Here is a 16,125-nt window from a genome sequence, read left to right as displayed (position 1 = left end):
CTTGTCTATAATCCAACAGTACTGAATGGTTTACAGTAGTGAAAACACTCAGCTTTGAATCTTTTTTGGCTTTGGGTGAAACTGTACATTGTAAAAGCAGGATATCTACCTGTGATTTAGTTCATTTTGGTTAGTCATTAACCATTGTCTATCCTCTATTCTCCGTTTTTGTAATCAGGAGCCAAACTACAAGATGGCCCAGAAACTAATCATTGCCCTCAGGTCGATGGTAAGTCCAAGTGGGTTCAGCACGAGGATCACTGTTACGCCTTTGACATGAGCTTCTACAACTACAGACTCTACAGCATGGAACAGGCCAAGGCTCTCTGCCGGGAGATGGGTGAGTTGTTGTTTTCTGTGTAAAGAAACCCAAAAAGTCGAGCTGAGCTGAGAAGGTATTAGTGGAAAAGAAGCTTTAGACATTGAGGATTTTGGGGGGGAACTGTAGATGATGTCGCGAAATCGATCATTGTAGAGCAGTGTCACAAACCACGGAGGCCCCAGAAAAAGTGCAGTCAAACGTTGAGTTTATTAACAGCCCAGAGAAAACATCAACATATGTCTTCTGACCAAAATACATGTTGTGGACACTTATAAAGCAGTGGGGTACACGCCCATATGTAAGCATATATGTAAGCATTTAAACACTGCAGAGAGTAGAATTAACAGTATTGTAGAAATTCATTTCACCGAAACAATAACGTGGCGCACAGTGTGACGCATGCACCAGTTTATTGTATTTCCAGACTTGCTTTCGGCACAATTTACAGTGCACGCTACTCTGTTTTTTGTCAGACTTGAAATAGCCGAAATACCGTCACACTACGGAACTTCTTTGGCTCTTCCGTTCGACAATCTCTCCGGCGTTGGAACCATCATCTGTTTTCTCTTCGGTCACGCTCGGTTGATTTTTCTAGTCGGCACACTCATTTCCTCCATTACGCGCTGGCTCCATTACCCGCTGGCTGCTTCCCAAACAAACACACGTGCGGCTTGGCACTTGTGCTGTACGTAACAAGTCACGCGACGTGATGCTGCGGCTGTGATTGGTTCGGCTCTGCGCTACTTAATTTGGATTGGCTGACCTTTTTTTTTTTTTTTTTTTTTTCTTGAGGACAAGAGCGGCGAGGTCTATCGCGATAGCTTAATTTCTCTATCGAGTCAAAGTTATATCGCGATACATATCGTTATCGTTCTATCGCCCAGCTCTACGAGACAGGGGAGCAGGCGAGTCTTCATATACCCCTATTTCGTGCACCCTGCCTGAGGCGGGGGGGGGGGGGGGGGGTTGGATCCCAGATCTTTGCCAGTGCATGCATATATATATATATATATATATATATATATATATATATATATATATATATATATATATATATATATATATATATATATATATATATATGACTTGCCTTTGACGGTGCATTATAATAAAATATACATAAGTTCATACATAATATAGAATCATAACAAAGCACATGTACACACATCACAAACAGCTGTTTAAAACACAAAGTATGCCCCATTCAGGGTGAGCCTTGGCAGCATTACATTTAAATTAATGATCAATACTGCAACAACAAAAACAAAAGTCTAATCAAAATTGTCCTCCTGGGGTCTGTCTGGTAGAATATTCATGTCTATCTTCTCTGATATTTTTATACAAAATAAAATTTGAATTTTTTGTGTGAACTGCGGCTTCTCTTTACTGACAGATTCTCATCTACTAACCATCGAAACCAAAGACGAAAATGATTTTCTGGCCAACTACATCACTGAGCACCCTCTCATCACCAATCAAGTGTGGCTCGGCATAGATCTTGATACTCAAGGTAAGAATCGCAATTTAAAAATAAAAGCTGGACAGTAATATGACATTAATTCATTCTTTTTTTCATTTTTGTTTGTCCTCTTAGGTAAGCCTGTATCCTCGCAGGATGGCTCCCATCTGGATTTCTCTAACTGGTCATCTACAGCCGGAACTGGGAAGAAGTCTGGGTCCCAGTGTGCCGTCATGGTGGCAGGCAATGGTGGAAACTGGAATCTGGTCCCCTGCGAGAGTAGCTACAGTCGTGTTGTTTGCAAAACGAAAGCAAGTGAGTATCACAACAGGTGTCGAGACAAACCCTAACACTTTGTGGGAATTTGTTTTGCTGCTGACTGAAGGATGAGAGCATTCCTCTGTTATTTGCATGATAAACACAGAAAGTACGGCGACTTTTTCACTTTTTCTTCATTTTATTTTGCTGTAAAATTAATTCACACTAAAAAACCTGTAATAACAGGAGGTTTTAGTTGAAACATTTTTTTGAACTTAGTTTGTGTCTAACACGCTGCCTCTTGGACTTGGGCTGATGATGTGCTAACGTTTGTTCCTCAGAGTCTGCAGGCTCCCCGGTGGCACTGGGCTTCTTCATCGTGGCGCTCATCGCTCTCATTTTAGCCCTCGGCTTTGTCATCTACAAGAAAAAACGAGCCCACTTCCCTTCTACCGTCCGCTACGAGAGGACCTTAGACGATATGGACACCACCAGTATAATTGATGCAGACTGAGCCTGCTTCAAGTTTTCAGCCTCAGGAAGTATTGATATGTCTGCCACAAGTGATTTTTTTTAATGTAATCTCCACCCTCCTCTTTTTTAAATTATTTATTTATCTTTCTCAAGCCAATTTTTTTCCGTGTGAAGTTGTAAATATTGTTTGAGATTTGTGAATATCTCCCAATCAGTTTCTTAATTTGGGTTCACATTGTGTTTAATAAGAGCAGCACTGTATACTTAATTTTAATGGGTGGGCTTATTCTTCTTGGTCTTTTTTAAATTTTTTATTTCAATTATAAAAATGGGATTTTCAGATGCTTTACAAACATATGCAACCTGCAGCCTTAACAGCTAAAATTGCACTGATGCATGAGTGACTTCAAACATTCACAAAAGTGCTTTTAACCAATAATCTACTGTTTGATTTACGTGTGTGTGTGGGAGGGGAGGGGGTGTCAGTATATGAATATGATTTTTAAAAGCACGGGTCATCTGAAAATACAGTAACAACCTGTTTTCTTTCAAGCGTTTTTGTATCTAGATGGATTGTATTTCAGATAACACTGCCACGTCCCCTGTACTTTTGTCTTCAAGCAAAACAGGGAAACTAAAGGCTGTGGATCTTGAATCTTTTTTTTTTTTTTGGGGGGGGGGGGTTTGTTTTATGCCAACTGCAACTCAGCTGTATTGAAAGCTGATTGGTTTGACAAATTAACACTGGCCTAAGAAAATACATGTGTATTTTAGTTTGACTGCACTTTAAAATAACATTTTTTAGTGTTTTGTTTTTAACTTTAAAACGCAGTCAAACATGATCTAGTTTAATTTTAACAAAACTTAAGATTGTTATAAACATGTATTCATGTCTAACAATGGTTTTATTAGTGTAAGGGCAAAAAGGAATTTGAAAAAAAAATCTTAATCCTACTGATAAGCTTTGAAGGATACTCTCCTATCTTAAGACTCATTTAATTTAATTATATTTAATATAGCTCTGACTATACTATATACTTGACTACTGACCAAGAACGCACTTTAATACCTTGTGGAGAAGCGGCTCCCAAATTCAAGCACAGTGAGTTTTGGAAAGAGTTTTTTTTTTTTTTTTTATGTTTGCAATCGAGATTGCACTGCTGTTTCTTGTAAATGCTCTGTAAATAAGTGATGTGTTTATTACTGAGAATGAACCAAAGATGCTCTGACTCATTTTGAATGTTAAAAGCCAGAAGAACTGCTTCCGTGTGGCTTGTTAACCTCTCTTTATATCAAACTGCAGACCAAATGGTTTTTTTGCTCTGTTTACTTTCATGTCATTGCTGCTCAAACTTATCAGCTCAAATCAGGTATGCTTCCAATAAAATGCACCGCTTTCAATGGCTTTTATTTTTCAGTTACCATTGTGGCCACTACCATTAGTTTATTTATACTTCAAACACACAAAATACAGAGGAAGGGACGTATCATCACAAGAAGACAACACATGAAACCATACACTGTCCTTCCAGTCATCGCTCATGCATTCATCAGGCAGACTAAACATAAACATGGCCATTGCTACAAAACAAAGATCTCTCCATACCTTGTGACATGTCCTCCAAATAAAGACGTAGATTTGTGCCCTTTTCTAAAATAATTATCCGGTCTTCCCAATCATCTGAGAGATCTTTTTAAATGCTATAGCTTGTGTCATCTCCGCCAACAGTTCTTGATTAGTCTGGAACAGTATGGGATAAAAATCCCTACATCACCACAAATCATTTAAATAATTTCAAATACAGCACTGTGGAAAAGTCTTGAATCACCCCTCAAGATCTAAAGAATCAACAATGCCAAGGTGTGGCTGATTTTGATATCTCCAATTCAATAAATAAATGTGATTTTTTTTTTTTAAGGGTCAGTCTTCTCTTTTGTTCTTAATTTATAGTGATGAGAAACAGGCAGAAAAGTAAACGGTTGGGCCAGAACCTCATGTCACAGTGAGCTTTAAACATGTAGTTATGAATTATGGCCAAAAGATCTTTTTAAAATAAAACACTTGGAAAGTCAAAGCATGCTGCCATTTGTCACTAAATTCCCAAACATGGCAGATATGAAAACACTCATTTAAGGGTGATCCCATACGAGCAGTGTGTGCAGTTGTATGCTGCAATTTACCACTAGCTGTGATAACAGAGAAGCTTTGCTGTAAGTGACCCTCATCTAGAAGTCTGCCAGGATCCAACGTCCCTGCACTTCACCTGCAACACAGCTACCAAAAAAAAAAAAAAAAAAAAAAAAAAGTTTCTCATGCTTGATAGTAAAGAGGACTGAAAGTAAGGAAGTGTGCAATTATTCTTTATTCCCAAAATTAGAAGCATTAAACGAGATGTGTACATACACAAAGAAATTATGATACACCATTGACAAACTGTCCTTGCCTTGTACGCCCCCCACTTCTCTATTTTTAACCTATTCCTAACTGGGAAACAAAAATAATCAGAGAAAAACACAAAAGAATATTTTTTATTATTATTGTTATTTTTCCCCCCAAAAGCTCGCACTCGCCATCACACCAAGTACATATCACTTGTTACCACAGTCCCATTCTATTTCTGCTTTTTCATCTCAACATTAAAGCACTTGTGGTATAACAATTTGAAAAAAGAGAAAAGAAAAAAAACTTGCATTTTAATTGAATTATAACTGAATTAAAGTGCACTCTCAGGGAAACAAATATAGTGGTATTAACCTAAATATTTTGTACTAATTCATTCCAAGTTTGCATATCTGCAGAAAAGTCGAGACATGTTCTGTGCACTTGGTATCTGTAGCCGCTGTTGCATTTCAGATGTCAAAGCCTGTGTGAAACCTGGTGAGCCCCCTGGAATGAGAAGCCCTGTAACTGCAGATCGTCTGACCTACTTTTATTCTTTCCCACATATTTAGTACTCCTCTTCGAGATCGTCATCCAGGTCCGAAAACTCGATGGACGGTCTGTTGTCTCGCACCTCCTCGTCACTTTCTCCATGGGGAACTGCAATCCACAGACATCAAGTCAAATTATGTAGCCACAAAAGATCCCTCATGCATTTGTCAACACAAAGCTGGTAGCTTTAGACAAAAACAATCAGACAAAAGCTTGTTTGCGACAAAAGGGAAGAGCAACATACTTTCAAGATTGTCCATGTGTTCATGAAGAATTCTCACCAGGTTGAATAACTAGGTGAGAAAGGGAAGATGCGTCTCTTTTCAAGATTTCAAGTCAGCCACAATTCATCGCTTCAACATTTTTGAAATTGTGCAAGTGTTTTTGCTCAACTGCGCACAGCGAATGGGCAAACTCAATGTGCTGCTCAAATTCAAGAAAACATTTGTGAACCCTGTGAACTTTCATTGGTTATCTGGATGGCCATCAAAAGATAACTGAGGAGTGGGTATCATGTAAAAGATCACACCAAATATTACATTCATTATCAAAATGTGGAAAAGACTTAAGACACATTTATGTGTCTTCTTTTTTTTTAAGTTCATAGTAACATCTAATTAGCTTCTCCCATAGTCTAGCCAAAGCCGTTATACGCACAGATGGAATAAATGTTAAACTCGGCATCCCTATGTTTGGCCCATCACAACAAATGCTCATCCTAACTGAAGCACAGTGAAGGCAGAGTCTTGTTTTGGGACTGCTTCTGTGAATCAGGGACCAGATGCTTTAAAAAAATCATTGTGTGAGATTAGTCTGGATGAATTTGTGTTTGTCTGTGACTGACTCAGATGACAGCAGCATGTTTTCTTTGATTAAAATCACAGCAGAAATCCTCACAGGTTCATAAGCATTTTCTTATAGCTGTGCTCTAACATAATTGGACAATAAATTAGTCTTTCAGCGTTCAAGCTAATAAACACCACAGGTGAATTTGTTCGGTTTCTCACCCCAGCTGTATCGACCGCTCCGAGGACATCTGAGAACCTTTGCTCACAGAAATGTAGCAGGACCACTAGGTAGAGACCGCTACTGATGAACTCGTCATATTCAGACTGCAGAGCATGAAAAACACTTGTAAGGGCGTTTTCCCAGCATACTGAAATAGGTAAACCCAAGAGCAGCTTCAATGCTGCTTGTCTGTGTTTAATCCAACATAGTTCAACTTTGTTCAGATCCAACTGCAGCAAACATAACAGAGGAATCACTTCAATTACACCAGCACTCATTGTGCTTTGTGGGTTTTTTGTTTGTTTTTTTAAACTCGGTACAATGACATGTTTTAAATCCACTCAAATTAAAAAGGGCAGAGAACCCCTTGATTATGTTATTAATACATTTGCATAATTAATTAAAACAGTCACAGTAAATGAAAACTGCTTCTTTATTCATTTTAATTAGAGCTTTTGGGTTTGGAAATTCTGATTTTTTTCCTCCAAGTGAGGTGAAATAACTCACTTGCACATGCGTCCTGTACAGCTCCTGAATGTCAAAGTTATCGATGTTCAAACGCAGCTTCTCCTTACAGAGTTCACACGTTGTGATGCCTTCGAGGTTTGCACCTGAGCAGGAAGGAAAAAACAAAAGAAAAGACAGAAAGTAGTAATTATGAGACACTTTATTCATAAAAGTCAAAGGAGCTTGCAAAGAAAAGCGTCTGGACTTCTTTAAGTTGCTTGAAGACGTTTCACCTCTCATCCGAGAAGCTTCTTCAGTTCTAAGGTCAAATGGTGGAGAGTCCCAGATATAAACCTAGTGAGAGAAACCCCCCCACAGAGGGATAAAAGGACCCCCTGATGATCCTCTAATCGCCTGAGCCAAGGTGTGAAACTGGGTGTGGGTCCCAATCAGCCAGAGTTTCGGCTACATAGGGATGATAGCCGGTGTATCAGAGAAACTCAGGAGAGTTTTCTCCAAGCATGACATCCCGGTGCATTTCAGACCCAGCAACACGCTCAGACAGAAACTGGTTCACCCGAAAGACAAAACGCCAAAACACAAACTTAACAATGTGGTGTATGCTGTACAGTGCAGCGAGGAATGCTCAGACCTCTACATTGGTGAGACCAAACAGCCACTTCACAGGCGCATGGCACAACACAGAAGAGCCACCTCCACAGGACAAGACTCAGCAGTCCATCTGCATCTTAAGGATAAAGGACACTCTTTCGAGGATGCCAATGTTCACATTTTGGACAGAGAGGACAGATGGTTTGAAAGAGGAGTGAAAGAAGCCACCTATGTCCACTGTGAGTGACCATCTTTGAACAGAGGCGGGGGTTTACGACACCAACTCTCTGCCATCTATAATCCAGTTTTGAGATCCCTTCCCAGACGCCTTAACGCCCACTCACACCCTGGGCCATCTGACCTCAGGAATTCGCATGATAAGGTGGGGCCAGGTTTCACAATGAACACACCCGAAACTCTGGCTGATTGGGACCCACACCCAGTTTCCCACCTTGGCTCAGGCGATTAGAGGATCATCAGGGGGTCCTTTGTCCCTCTGTGGGGGGAAACTCCCACTAGGTTTATATCTGGGACTCTCCACCATTTGACCTTAGAACTGAAGAAGCTTCTCGGATGAGAGGTGAAACGTCTTCAAGCAACTTAAAGAAGTCCAGACGCTTTTCTTTGCAAGCTCCTTTGACTACGATGACCTGGATGACTGAGAACCTTCACAGATTTATTCATAAAAGCTGCACCCATATGAGAAGCCTGTGATTACCTGAGCCAATTTTGGAGAGAAGCCACCTCTTGATGCATTCCTGGTGGACATATTGCAGACTGCCCGTACAGCGGCACGGCTGAATCAGAGGGTTTGATGAAGATTCCTCCCCCATCTGGCAGATTCGGCACAGATCACCTTCTTCCTCGTCAGAATCCTCCAGCAACAGTCTAAACAGGAAACAGGGCGTTCAGATCTACTCGATACAATGTATAACTTAATTTTTTCTGTTTTACATAGTGAATTAATTAGCACAGAGCTGCTGATAAACACCTTGAGAAAATAGAGCCGTGTTAAAGATCTGACACTGATCACTACAAAATAAGTGAGATCAGTCATGCACAGACAGATCAAAAGCCATTACCTTTCTTTGATCTTGCGCAGCTTCTCTTGATCCCTACTGGAAATGTTCTTCTCTTTCTGGTCGTCAGACTGGCTCTCAGCCCCACCCAGAGGACCAACAGAAACTGAAATGTTTTCATACACCCTGACTCTACGGCGTGGTGAAATTTCAACTGAGGCATCTTCGAGTTCAGGTAATGTTTCATTCTCGATTGTATAAGTACGCCCAGCACCAAAGGCCTCTAAACCAACTGCTCCTTCCTCTTCTTCATTCTCCTCTTCATCCTCTTCATTATCATCGTCTCCATCATCCTGTGAGGTTTTAAGCTCAAGATCATCCCACCTTCTCAGTAAACGCTGAGGCCGTCTGTAACCTTCTTCTGAGGCCACGGTCGACTGCGTGCTTTCATCCCTGGCATGCCTTCTGAGGCGAGAGAGGAGAGGAGGACAGCGGCCTCGGAAGGAGGAAGAAAGCCAGGAGGAGCCGCTGCCGCCTCCATTGCTGACACCAGGCTCTCTCCACGACGCCATTCGTGGTCGAGGCAGGCCACTGTGATAGTCACTGCAATTGCTTTCCTGGATAGAGCTGAGATCTGCTCTGTTTTTCCTGAGGCTACCCATGATTGACCTTCCAGTATCAGGGTCCACACTAGACATCCTGGTTCCTTCATCGCTGTCCACGGACTCCCCACCAGTTGACGGGCTGTCGTCATCAACTGAACGAACACTGGAAGATCCGCTTGAAGAGTCCTGGCTGGAGCGTCGTGAAAAGAGACGGGACAAAAGGCGGCGTGTAGAGCGACGGCTCTCCGGTTCAGCGCCTTCAGGGATCGGCCTCGGCAGCGTAGGCTCTGGTCTGGGCACGGGAGTGGCATACCAGGGGGCGTTGGAGGAATAAGAGGTGGTGGTATGAGAGGAGGATTCGGGCCTTTCCGTTTGTTCCTGAGATGAGTTGAGGGTTGATGAGCCATTCGAAAAACGGGTTGCGCTTCTGTTCCTGAAGTTATGCACCTGAGGAGAAGTCCCGTGAGAAGAGGAGAAGTGGTGATTCAAGTGGGAGCTTTCTCGAGTAGAAGAAGACGATGAGGGAGAGTAGGAAGTTTCTTTAGGACGAGCTCCCTGTGCATATGTGGAGGTCACCCGGTCTGTGTGATCTGAAACAAGGGTAAAGAAAAGAGTAGTGTGTGTAAGACTGGCGCCAAGTCGACAGGGTATTATGTGTTCAAATTATCCAAAAAAAAGAAAAGAAAGAAAAACGAAGCCTACATAATGAGGAAACTAATCCAGGCGTCCTAACTCTTCTTTCTCCCAAACCTGAGAGACTGGGCTCATTCTTTGTCTCTTGGTCTCTTCTGGACAATAAAGGATTGGAAGATGAAGAGGATGATGACGATGATGACCGTGAGAGTAATCGGCATGAGCTCCACGAAGAATCAAGAGAGTCATTTGGTTTTTCTCCTATACATTTTAAGAAAGAGGGTATACAAATGTTCCAAATCAAATTAATGCTGATGGGAAGTAGAATTTAATCAATTCTCCCTGAATGCAACGTTTCTTTCATTTCACATTTGTTTTTCCTATTCGCCATCATGATGCTAGGTTCTTTTTTTACTTCATAGCCTTTGTATTACTTTCAGCTGGTAATGAGGAAACAGCACCGTGAACTGCTATAACGTACCTCTGCCACTGCTAAGCCCATTACTGGAGTAGGTGGATCCTGTAACTGAACTGCTGGCCATTCTTGAGTAAATTCCTCTGTTGGTGCTTGACAGTTTGGCCCTTTTAGAGTCACCATCGTCAACGGCATTCAACATACCCGAGCGCATCCCAAACCTCGCCTCAGAGTCAGTCTGGAAATAATGAAGGCAAACATCAGAGAATAAAATACTTCAATAGCATTCACCAGTCCTCTACCTTGCAGTCTTTCAGAAAATACATTTAACCAGGCTGCTTTTTTGCACCTGCTGTTAGAAAATGGCACAGAACATCATCAGTACCAGTTTGCTCCTGCTGCTGAGAGAGGAATCGGCCCACTGGCAATCATGCGATCTGCTGGACGATGTCAGAGAGGGCAACTTCCAGCTACTGGAGCGACTGTCAGAGTTACTGTAGTCTCTTGTCGAGCTCAGGAGACGAGAACTCTTTGAAAGGAGACAAGGTAAATAACTTTAGCATTAGTTAGACCATTGTCTGCGCATTGTTTTGATGAGTGGTTCGCAACTTGTGCTCTAGCAGCACAAACATATATACACATGTGTATACATATGTGTTTTATCTAAAGGTTAATCCCTGATTTAGATATTGGTGGGAAATCTATGTCAAAACCATAAACCCCTTCTAACTCTACACCGCAACCTTCCATCCCATTTAGCTGTGTTGGCAGTGTTGACCCTACGTTTAGTCGAATGTTTTAACCGATACATGATACTATAAATTTTTAGACTTAAGTTGTAACGGCCGCCGTTTTCTTTGTGAGTATTTATTACACGGCGTGCTGCGGGGAAAAGCCTGTTCTACCGTTTTTGTCTAAGGTTTATTTTTTAGCACCTGACGGCTCTTTTTTGCTTCTCATCCATAAATACTCTGCATACTCTTTCACGTGATTCCGTTTATTTTGAAGAGTCTCAACAGGATCTTGAGCTTTATTGTGAAAGGGAGTCTTGATGCATGCTCAATCATCCAGGTAAGTAAATCTCCAAAAGTTGATTCTGTTCATCTGGACGTCCAGATGTAATTTTCCACATAAGGTTTATGTGGAAAATAAACAAGCGGACACGCAATGGTTTTACCGTCGTTGTTGCTAAAAACAGGCGCTTGTCCATCTGTAGTGTGGTCATATTAAATATAAGAGAAAGAGAGATCTTTAAGAAATTATAGCCACTACAGTGACCATCAAAACTGTGAAAAAATATTGCCGTAAACAGTTTATTTTGTGACACCACAAAACAAACGATAGCGTGAAATGAAACGATAGATGTTTTTATATTGTCATCCGATACATATCATTATATCGAACAGCCCTATGTGGAAGGTTGTGGCATAAGGTTAAAAGAGGTTTCTGGTTACATCGCAAGTTATGATGCAATTTCCTGTAGAAGTCTAAATCAGACATAAGAAACTTAGTGCTAAACTGAAAAGGAAGACAAACGTGAGCAGACCTACATGTCAACAGCCTGCCTTTAGATATCTCATACAGGAAGGACAATGACTCAAGTAGTTTGAAGTGACAGGCCAAAAAAAGAAAATGAGAATGTATTCATGTCCGCTTTAACACCCTTTTTAAAAAAAATTTAACAATCTTTCTTTAGGCTAACAAAACATGTTCATGTGTCTTAGGTTGGAAGAAGAACTTGTGCAGATTTAAGTGAATGTTAACTGAAATGATTGCTTATCTCGCTTCATGAGCAATAACATTAACATACACAAGGTAGTTTGTAGGGTGAAAGCACCAAGAGTCCCTTGAAAAAAGAAAAAAAAAAAACAACAAAAGCTAGACACAGCCAGAGCCAATAGTAACACTCTCTTTTGAGATGGTCTTTGACGAGCATTGGGACTGAAATACGCACATCATGTGTCAAGGAATCTAGGCTACCCTATAAAAAGACCTCCAGAGTGTCTCCTGTTGCACTACTGTTAAACGTAGTTTGGATCATGCACTAAAGGGAACCTGTGAGAAAAAGAGCTGACTTGAATGCCATGGAATACGCTAGAAAGGCAGCTCACTAGAGCCCCAGGTAGTAGAGGAGAGAGTAGGGAGGCAGATTTTAGGAGCAGCTGCTGTTGTAACCGATCGTTGTATCCAATTTTAAACCAGCAGCTTTCCCGCTGAAATTTCACCCAATTGGGATAAAATGGTGACATTTAACTGCTGTATTCAAAGAAATAAAATAATAACACACACACACACACACACACACACACACACACACACACACACACACACACACACAGAGAGAGAGAGAAGTACTTCATAGGGTAAAAGCTGCTGACTCCCTAAGTGCACCAAACCATGAGAGCAAAATACAACCGATAACGTAATCACCCCTCACTTAGCAATCAAGAATTCAGGTTCTTTCTTTAACTTAGCACTTGGCTGTACATATTGTAAGCAAAAGGTCTGGAAGGGGGTGTGCATGGCGTAAAATGAAGTGTACGATTCCCTGCATTAGCCATTTTTTGCTGTGCCATCAGCCTACCTACCTGTTTGTCGACATCTGCCTTGTAAGACGATGACGCCCTTGGGAAGCGGTCATTATTCAGCACCGTTTCCCTGCTGTATAGTCTACTGGAGCCCAGCGATGAGGATGGGACTGTTGAATGCGCAGGACTGGATATGTAGGACGACCTTGAGCTGGACAGACAAAACGGAAGCCTGCGAGACCTCGAGTCCATTGTGGATTGCCTTGAAAATAAAGCTGACGGGGGGGGGGAAGAGAGAGATATTGTTGCTGTAATACCACAGATGTCTTTTCAATGTTAACTTCCTTTCACAAGTGCCCATTATTCCACCTAAACACAAGACAGGACATGAAGTCCACACCTCTCAGCACAAACTTTTAAAGGGCCTGCAACTTCAATCTGTTAAGCAACCATGCTGTGCCGGGTGGTGTTGCAAGACCTCTGATTTGTTGATGGAGCACATGTGACAGTGTGTCTGTAAACACTAAAAACTTACCACCCAGCCACTTCCTGGTCTTGGTATCAAAGACACAGTGCCTATCTTAAGGACTGTGAACTCTGTTACAGGAACATGATACTACCAAGGAGCCAATTCAGCACTGTGAGCTGAGCCTCTAAGCAAACAAGATGCTCTGCAACACTTATAAGACACTCATTTATTATTAAACACCATTACAACAGCAGCACAGTGAGCACAGCCAAATAAACTGTATTACTCTTACATTTTTTAACGCAACTTTCAGCACCAGCTGAACTCTAGATGTACCAGCCGACCTAAAAACAGAGTCGAGCCTTCATGGCATAAACTTGTACAGTATGAGTTACTTCCTGGTATTGACACTGAGATTAGCTACAGCACCTGTGGTCACAGATAGTACAGCCAGCCAGCAGCCTGTCAGGTCCGAAATGAAGGGCAGTAAATCAGGCCAGAAGACAAAAACATTGAAACCAAAACACAGCACTGAAACCTGTTAAACAGATTAATTAGTAAAACTCCCACTGAAATCCCCAAAACAGTCCAAAATAAATATGAAGCCTAAAAGCAGAAACATTGGAACTTTCTGCAAATTTTGCACAACAACGACAAAAAAAAAAGCGTGAAGGTGCATCCTATTAAAAGGCAATGCAGTTTAGCTGGATTTCCCCCCAATCTGTCTTTAATACGTTTGCATAAGCAAGGCCCTCGCTTTATTTATGGCTAACTTATCTGCAGGTTACGTTTTTGGACAAATGGGGAACTAGCATAATGAGGACCTGAAACCCCAACACCCGTCGACAAAACCTCATTAGTCACCACAACCCTACCAAAGAATTTAAACAATCGTGTGGCTGCACAGACTCGGCAGCGGCCTGTGTTTTCGAGATGAGCCATGACTAACCCCGACTGCTTGACGTCTTGCTTTGTTGAATTTATCAAGGAACGCCCTCCTCGCCACCAAAACCCTTAATCCATCTAATAGTTAGCCGTCTGACAGCCGTTTAGCTTTAGCTGTGCGATAAGTAGCATTCAAACTTTCATGAATTTCCGTTAACCTGCGCTTGCCGCGTATTTCCATTTACGCTGGATGCTCGGAACTCCGCGTCGCTAATTGTCTTCACCAACTTATTACATTCCGCTGCACTTGCACGACAAACGACGTTAGCAGTTTAACCAACACCCGGGTTAAAAGGGATGTCACTTTCCGTGTTTACATTAGCAGGTTAGCCGTCGCTGGCTATTTACAAATCTTGTTTATCTCGCTAGCAGTCGTTCAGACTCGGTTACCGAGCAGTTCAGCTGCTGTTTTCCGACGACTCAGCAGACAGCCCTGTTAGCTTCGAAGCTAGCTGCTTAGCTCCCCCATAAACCCCACTTCACGACAGTCACTCGCTTCTTCTTTTCTGCTTCTTCTTCTTCTTCTTCTTCCCTCTTTTTACGTTTTAAACGCCAGGTTGCGTCAGCTAAATTCCCAAAACATTCCCACCTCACCTTTAGTTTCAAGCTTGCTTTTCGCACAACAGGAGCGATGGCGTCTGCTGTCGACGCAGACTGTTAAGTGACTTTACCGTGACCCGGAGGGAGTGGTCTGACTGAAAGGTTGTTTTTAGGTGGTTGTTGGAGCATCCACCTGCATCCACCCCCTTTTTTTCTGCCACCTCTGAGCCAGCTACAATTGTGCGGCCTGAGAAGAACACAAGAGTATTTATGGCACTAATTAAATCAAACCTGGTGCGACTTTGTAACGTCAAAAGTATCCAGGCAGAGCCGAACAACACCCCCGTGTGGCCGACAATTCAGTCCTGTTTTTAATGTTTTAGTGCTCAGACTGATGTAACGACTTCTCTCTACTTATAATGAGATTTACTTCACTAAAGCAGACTTCTTAAAATCTGTTTACAGTTACTTTACAAATTAAGACGCACATAGAAAAAAATAGAAATGAATTAATAAATAAATGATTAAAGACAGTACACCATTGTTTATGACATCCATACAAATCAATCAGTAATGTTAAAATGCTGTTAAAGCACTAATACCGCTGTAAAAAAAGTTTCAACTAGGGATCATTCAGCAGTTATGACTGATGAGCACTTTAGCCTTTAATATTTAATGCTGCTGACTTAACTCATGATTTCTTCTGCTTGTAATTAAGTGTTTTTGCATCAATTATGTTTCCATCTCCATTTCACGTCTGAGACAAGGCAGGGTCAAGAAAAAATGAACAATATTTCAGATCTCCATATCATACAAGTTTTTAACATCCTTTCAGATTCATCTCAGAAATGACGGAAATGTATGTTTCTTGGTCCACACAGAGTGGTCCACAGTGACAAAGCAAAAACAAAGTGCTTTCACTGGGGAAAGTTCTAAGGAGCAATCCTAGTTCCAGCTTGTTGAATTGTTTGATTAATATGCAAATATGGATGGTATCAATACCAACGCTGGTATTTGTATTGGACCATACTGGCGTGATAGGATCGATGCTTTGTTTCATCCAGGGGCGTAATTTCCAGATCCAGCCAATATCGGACTGATACCAAAATTTGGAGTATTGCACAACACTATTGTTCGAGCCCATTCTCCTAAACTAATAAGCCACGAAGCAGACAGACAATGGGAGGCATGGTTGCAAGAAAACTTTGGCTTATTTTTAAGTGAGGGTGGCAAGGTTGCTGGAGAAATATTTAGACTGGGCATAAGTCTGGGGCAGATGGAGCAGGGAAAGGGGGGTGGGGGTAGGGGGGAGCTAGGCACAGCAGAGTAAAGAGAGTACAGAAAGTTAAGTCTATCTGGGGGAAGCAGAGCTGAGTGTTGGTGTGCTGTGTTTGTTCCAGTGACAGAGGAGCTTTGGCGCAGACAAGAAGTGGAGAGCAGGGGTTGGAGATGAAGCGGG

The 16,125-nt window shown here is 41.7% G+C and overlaps 3 protein-coding genes across 8 annotated transcripts in view; 1 reads left to right on the top strand and 2 right to left on the bottom strand.

Moving 5' to 3' along the window:
* The window catches only part of ly75 (lymphocyte antigen 75), a 28,004-nt gene extending 22,884 nt beyond the window's left edge, over nt 1-5,120 (top strand). Inside the window, exons 32-35 of the mRNA XM_085403955.1 lie at nt 179-340; nt 1,716-1,832; nt 1,917-2,096; nt 2,381-5,120. Coding sequence (XP_085260081.1) covers nt 179-340; nt 1,716-1,832; nt 1,917-2,096; nt 2,381-2,553 — 632 coding nt within the window. The 3' untranslated portion in view covers nt 2,554-5,120. The remainder of the gene's footprint in view (nt 1-178; nt 341-1,715; nt 1,833-1,916; nt 2,097-2,380) is intronic.
* Nucleotides 1-16,125, bottom strand: part of LOC146678860 (uncharacterized) — a 112,712-nt gene that overhangs the window by 4,418 nt on the left and 92,169 nt on the right. The window lies entirely within an intron of this gene.
* On the bottom strand, nt 4,859-14,917 carry marchf7 (membrane-associated ring finger (C3HC4) 7). 6 transcript variants are annotated; one of them, XM_085403982.1, is made up of 11 exons: nt 14,721-14,912; nt 12,773-12,987; nt 10,570-10,713; nt 10,251-10,422; nt 9,839-10,030; nt 8,595-9,726; nt 8,231-8,400; nt 6,961-7,064; nt 6,453-6,557; nt 5,690-5,738; nt 4,859-5,553 (listed from the first exon to the last, which is right to left on the bottom strand). In XM_085403982.1, exons 2-11 carry the CDS (start codon nt 12,962-12,964, stop codon nt 5,462-5,464), a joined length of 2,352 nt encoding a protein of 783 aa, XP_085260108.1. In that variant the 5' UTR covers nt 12,965-12,987; nt 14,721-14,912; the 3' UTR covers nt 4,859-5,461. The 6 variants fall into 6 exon arrangements, with proteins under 6 accessions (XP_085260108.1, XP_085260127.1, XP_085260136.1 ...); XM_085404001.1 differs by lacking the exon at nt 14,721-14,912 and adding an exon at nt 14,517-14,693; XM_085404010.1 differs by lacking the exon at nt 14,721-14,912 and adding an exon at nt 14,285-14,502.

The sequence above is a fragment of the Rhamphochromis longiceps genome, linkage group LG1 (assembly GCF_057381845.1).
Source record: "Rhamphochromis longiceps isolate RC_006_pf linkage group LG1, R_longiceps_female_GT1.1, whole genome shotgun sequence".
NCBI lineage: Eukaryota > Metazoa > Chordata > Actinopteri > Cichliformes > Cichlidae > Rhamphochromis > Rhamphochromis longiceps.
The sequence above is the reverse complement of the archived record's forward strand: the minus strand, read 5'-3'. Positions and strand labels throughout refer to the sequence as shown.

Coding starts and splice junctions, on each gene's coding strand:
- marchf7 (XM_085403982.1), bottom strand. CDS start 12,964: ATGGACTCGAGGTCTCGCAGGCTTCCGTTTTGTCTGTCCAGCTCAAGG. Junction 10,423..10,569: donor TCAGCAGCAGGAGCAAACTG/GTACTGATGATG, acceptor CATTATTTCCAG/ACTGACTCTGAGGCGAGGTT. Junction 10,031..10,250: donor TGGGCTTAGCAGTGGCAGAG/GTACGTTATAGC, acceptor TAAAATGTATAG/GAGAAAAACCAAATGACTCT.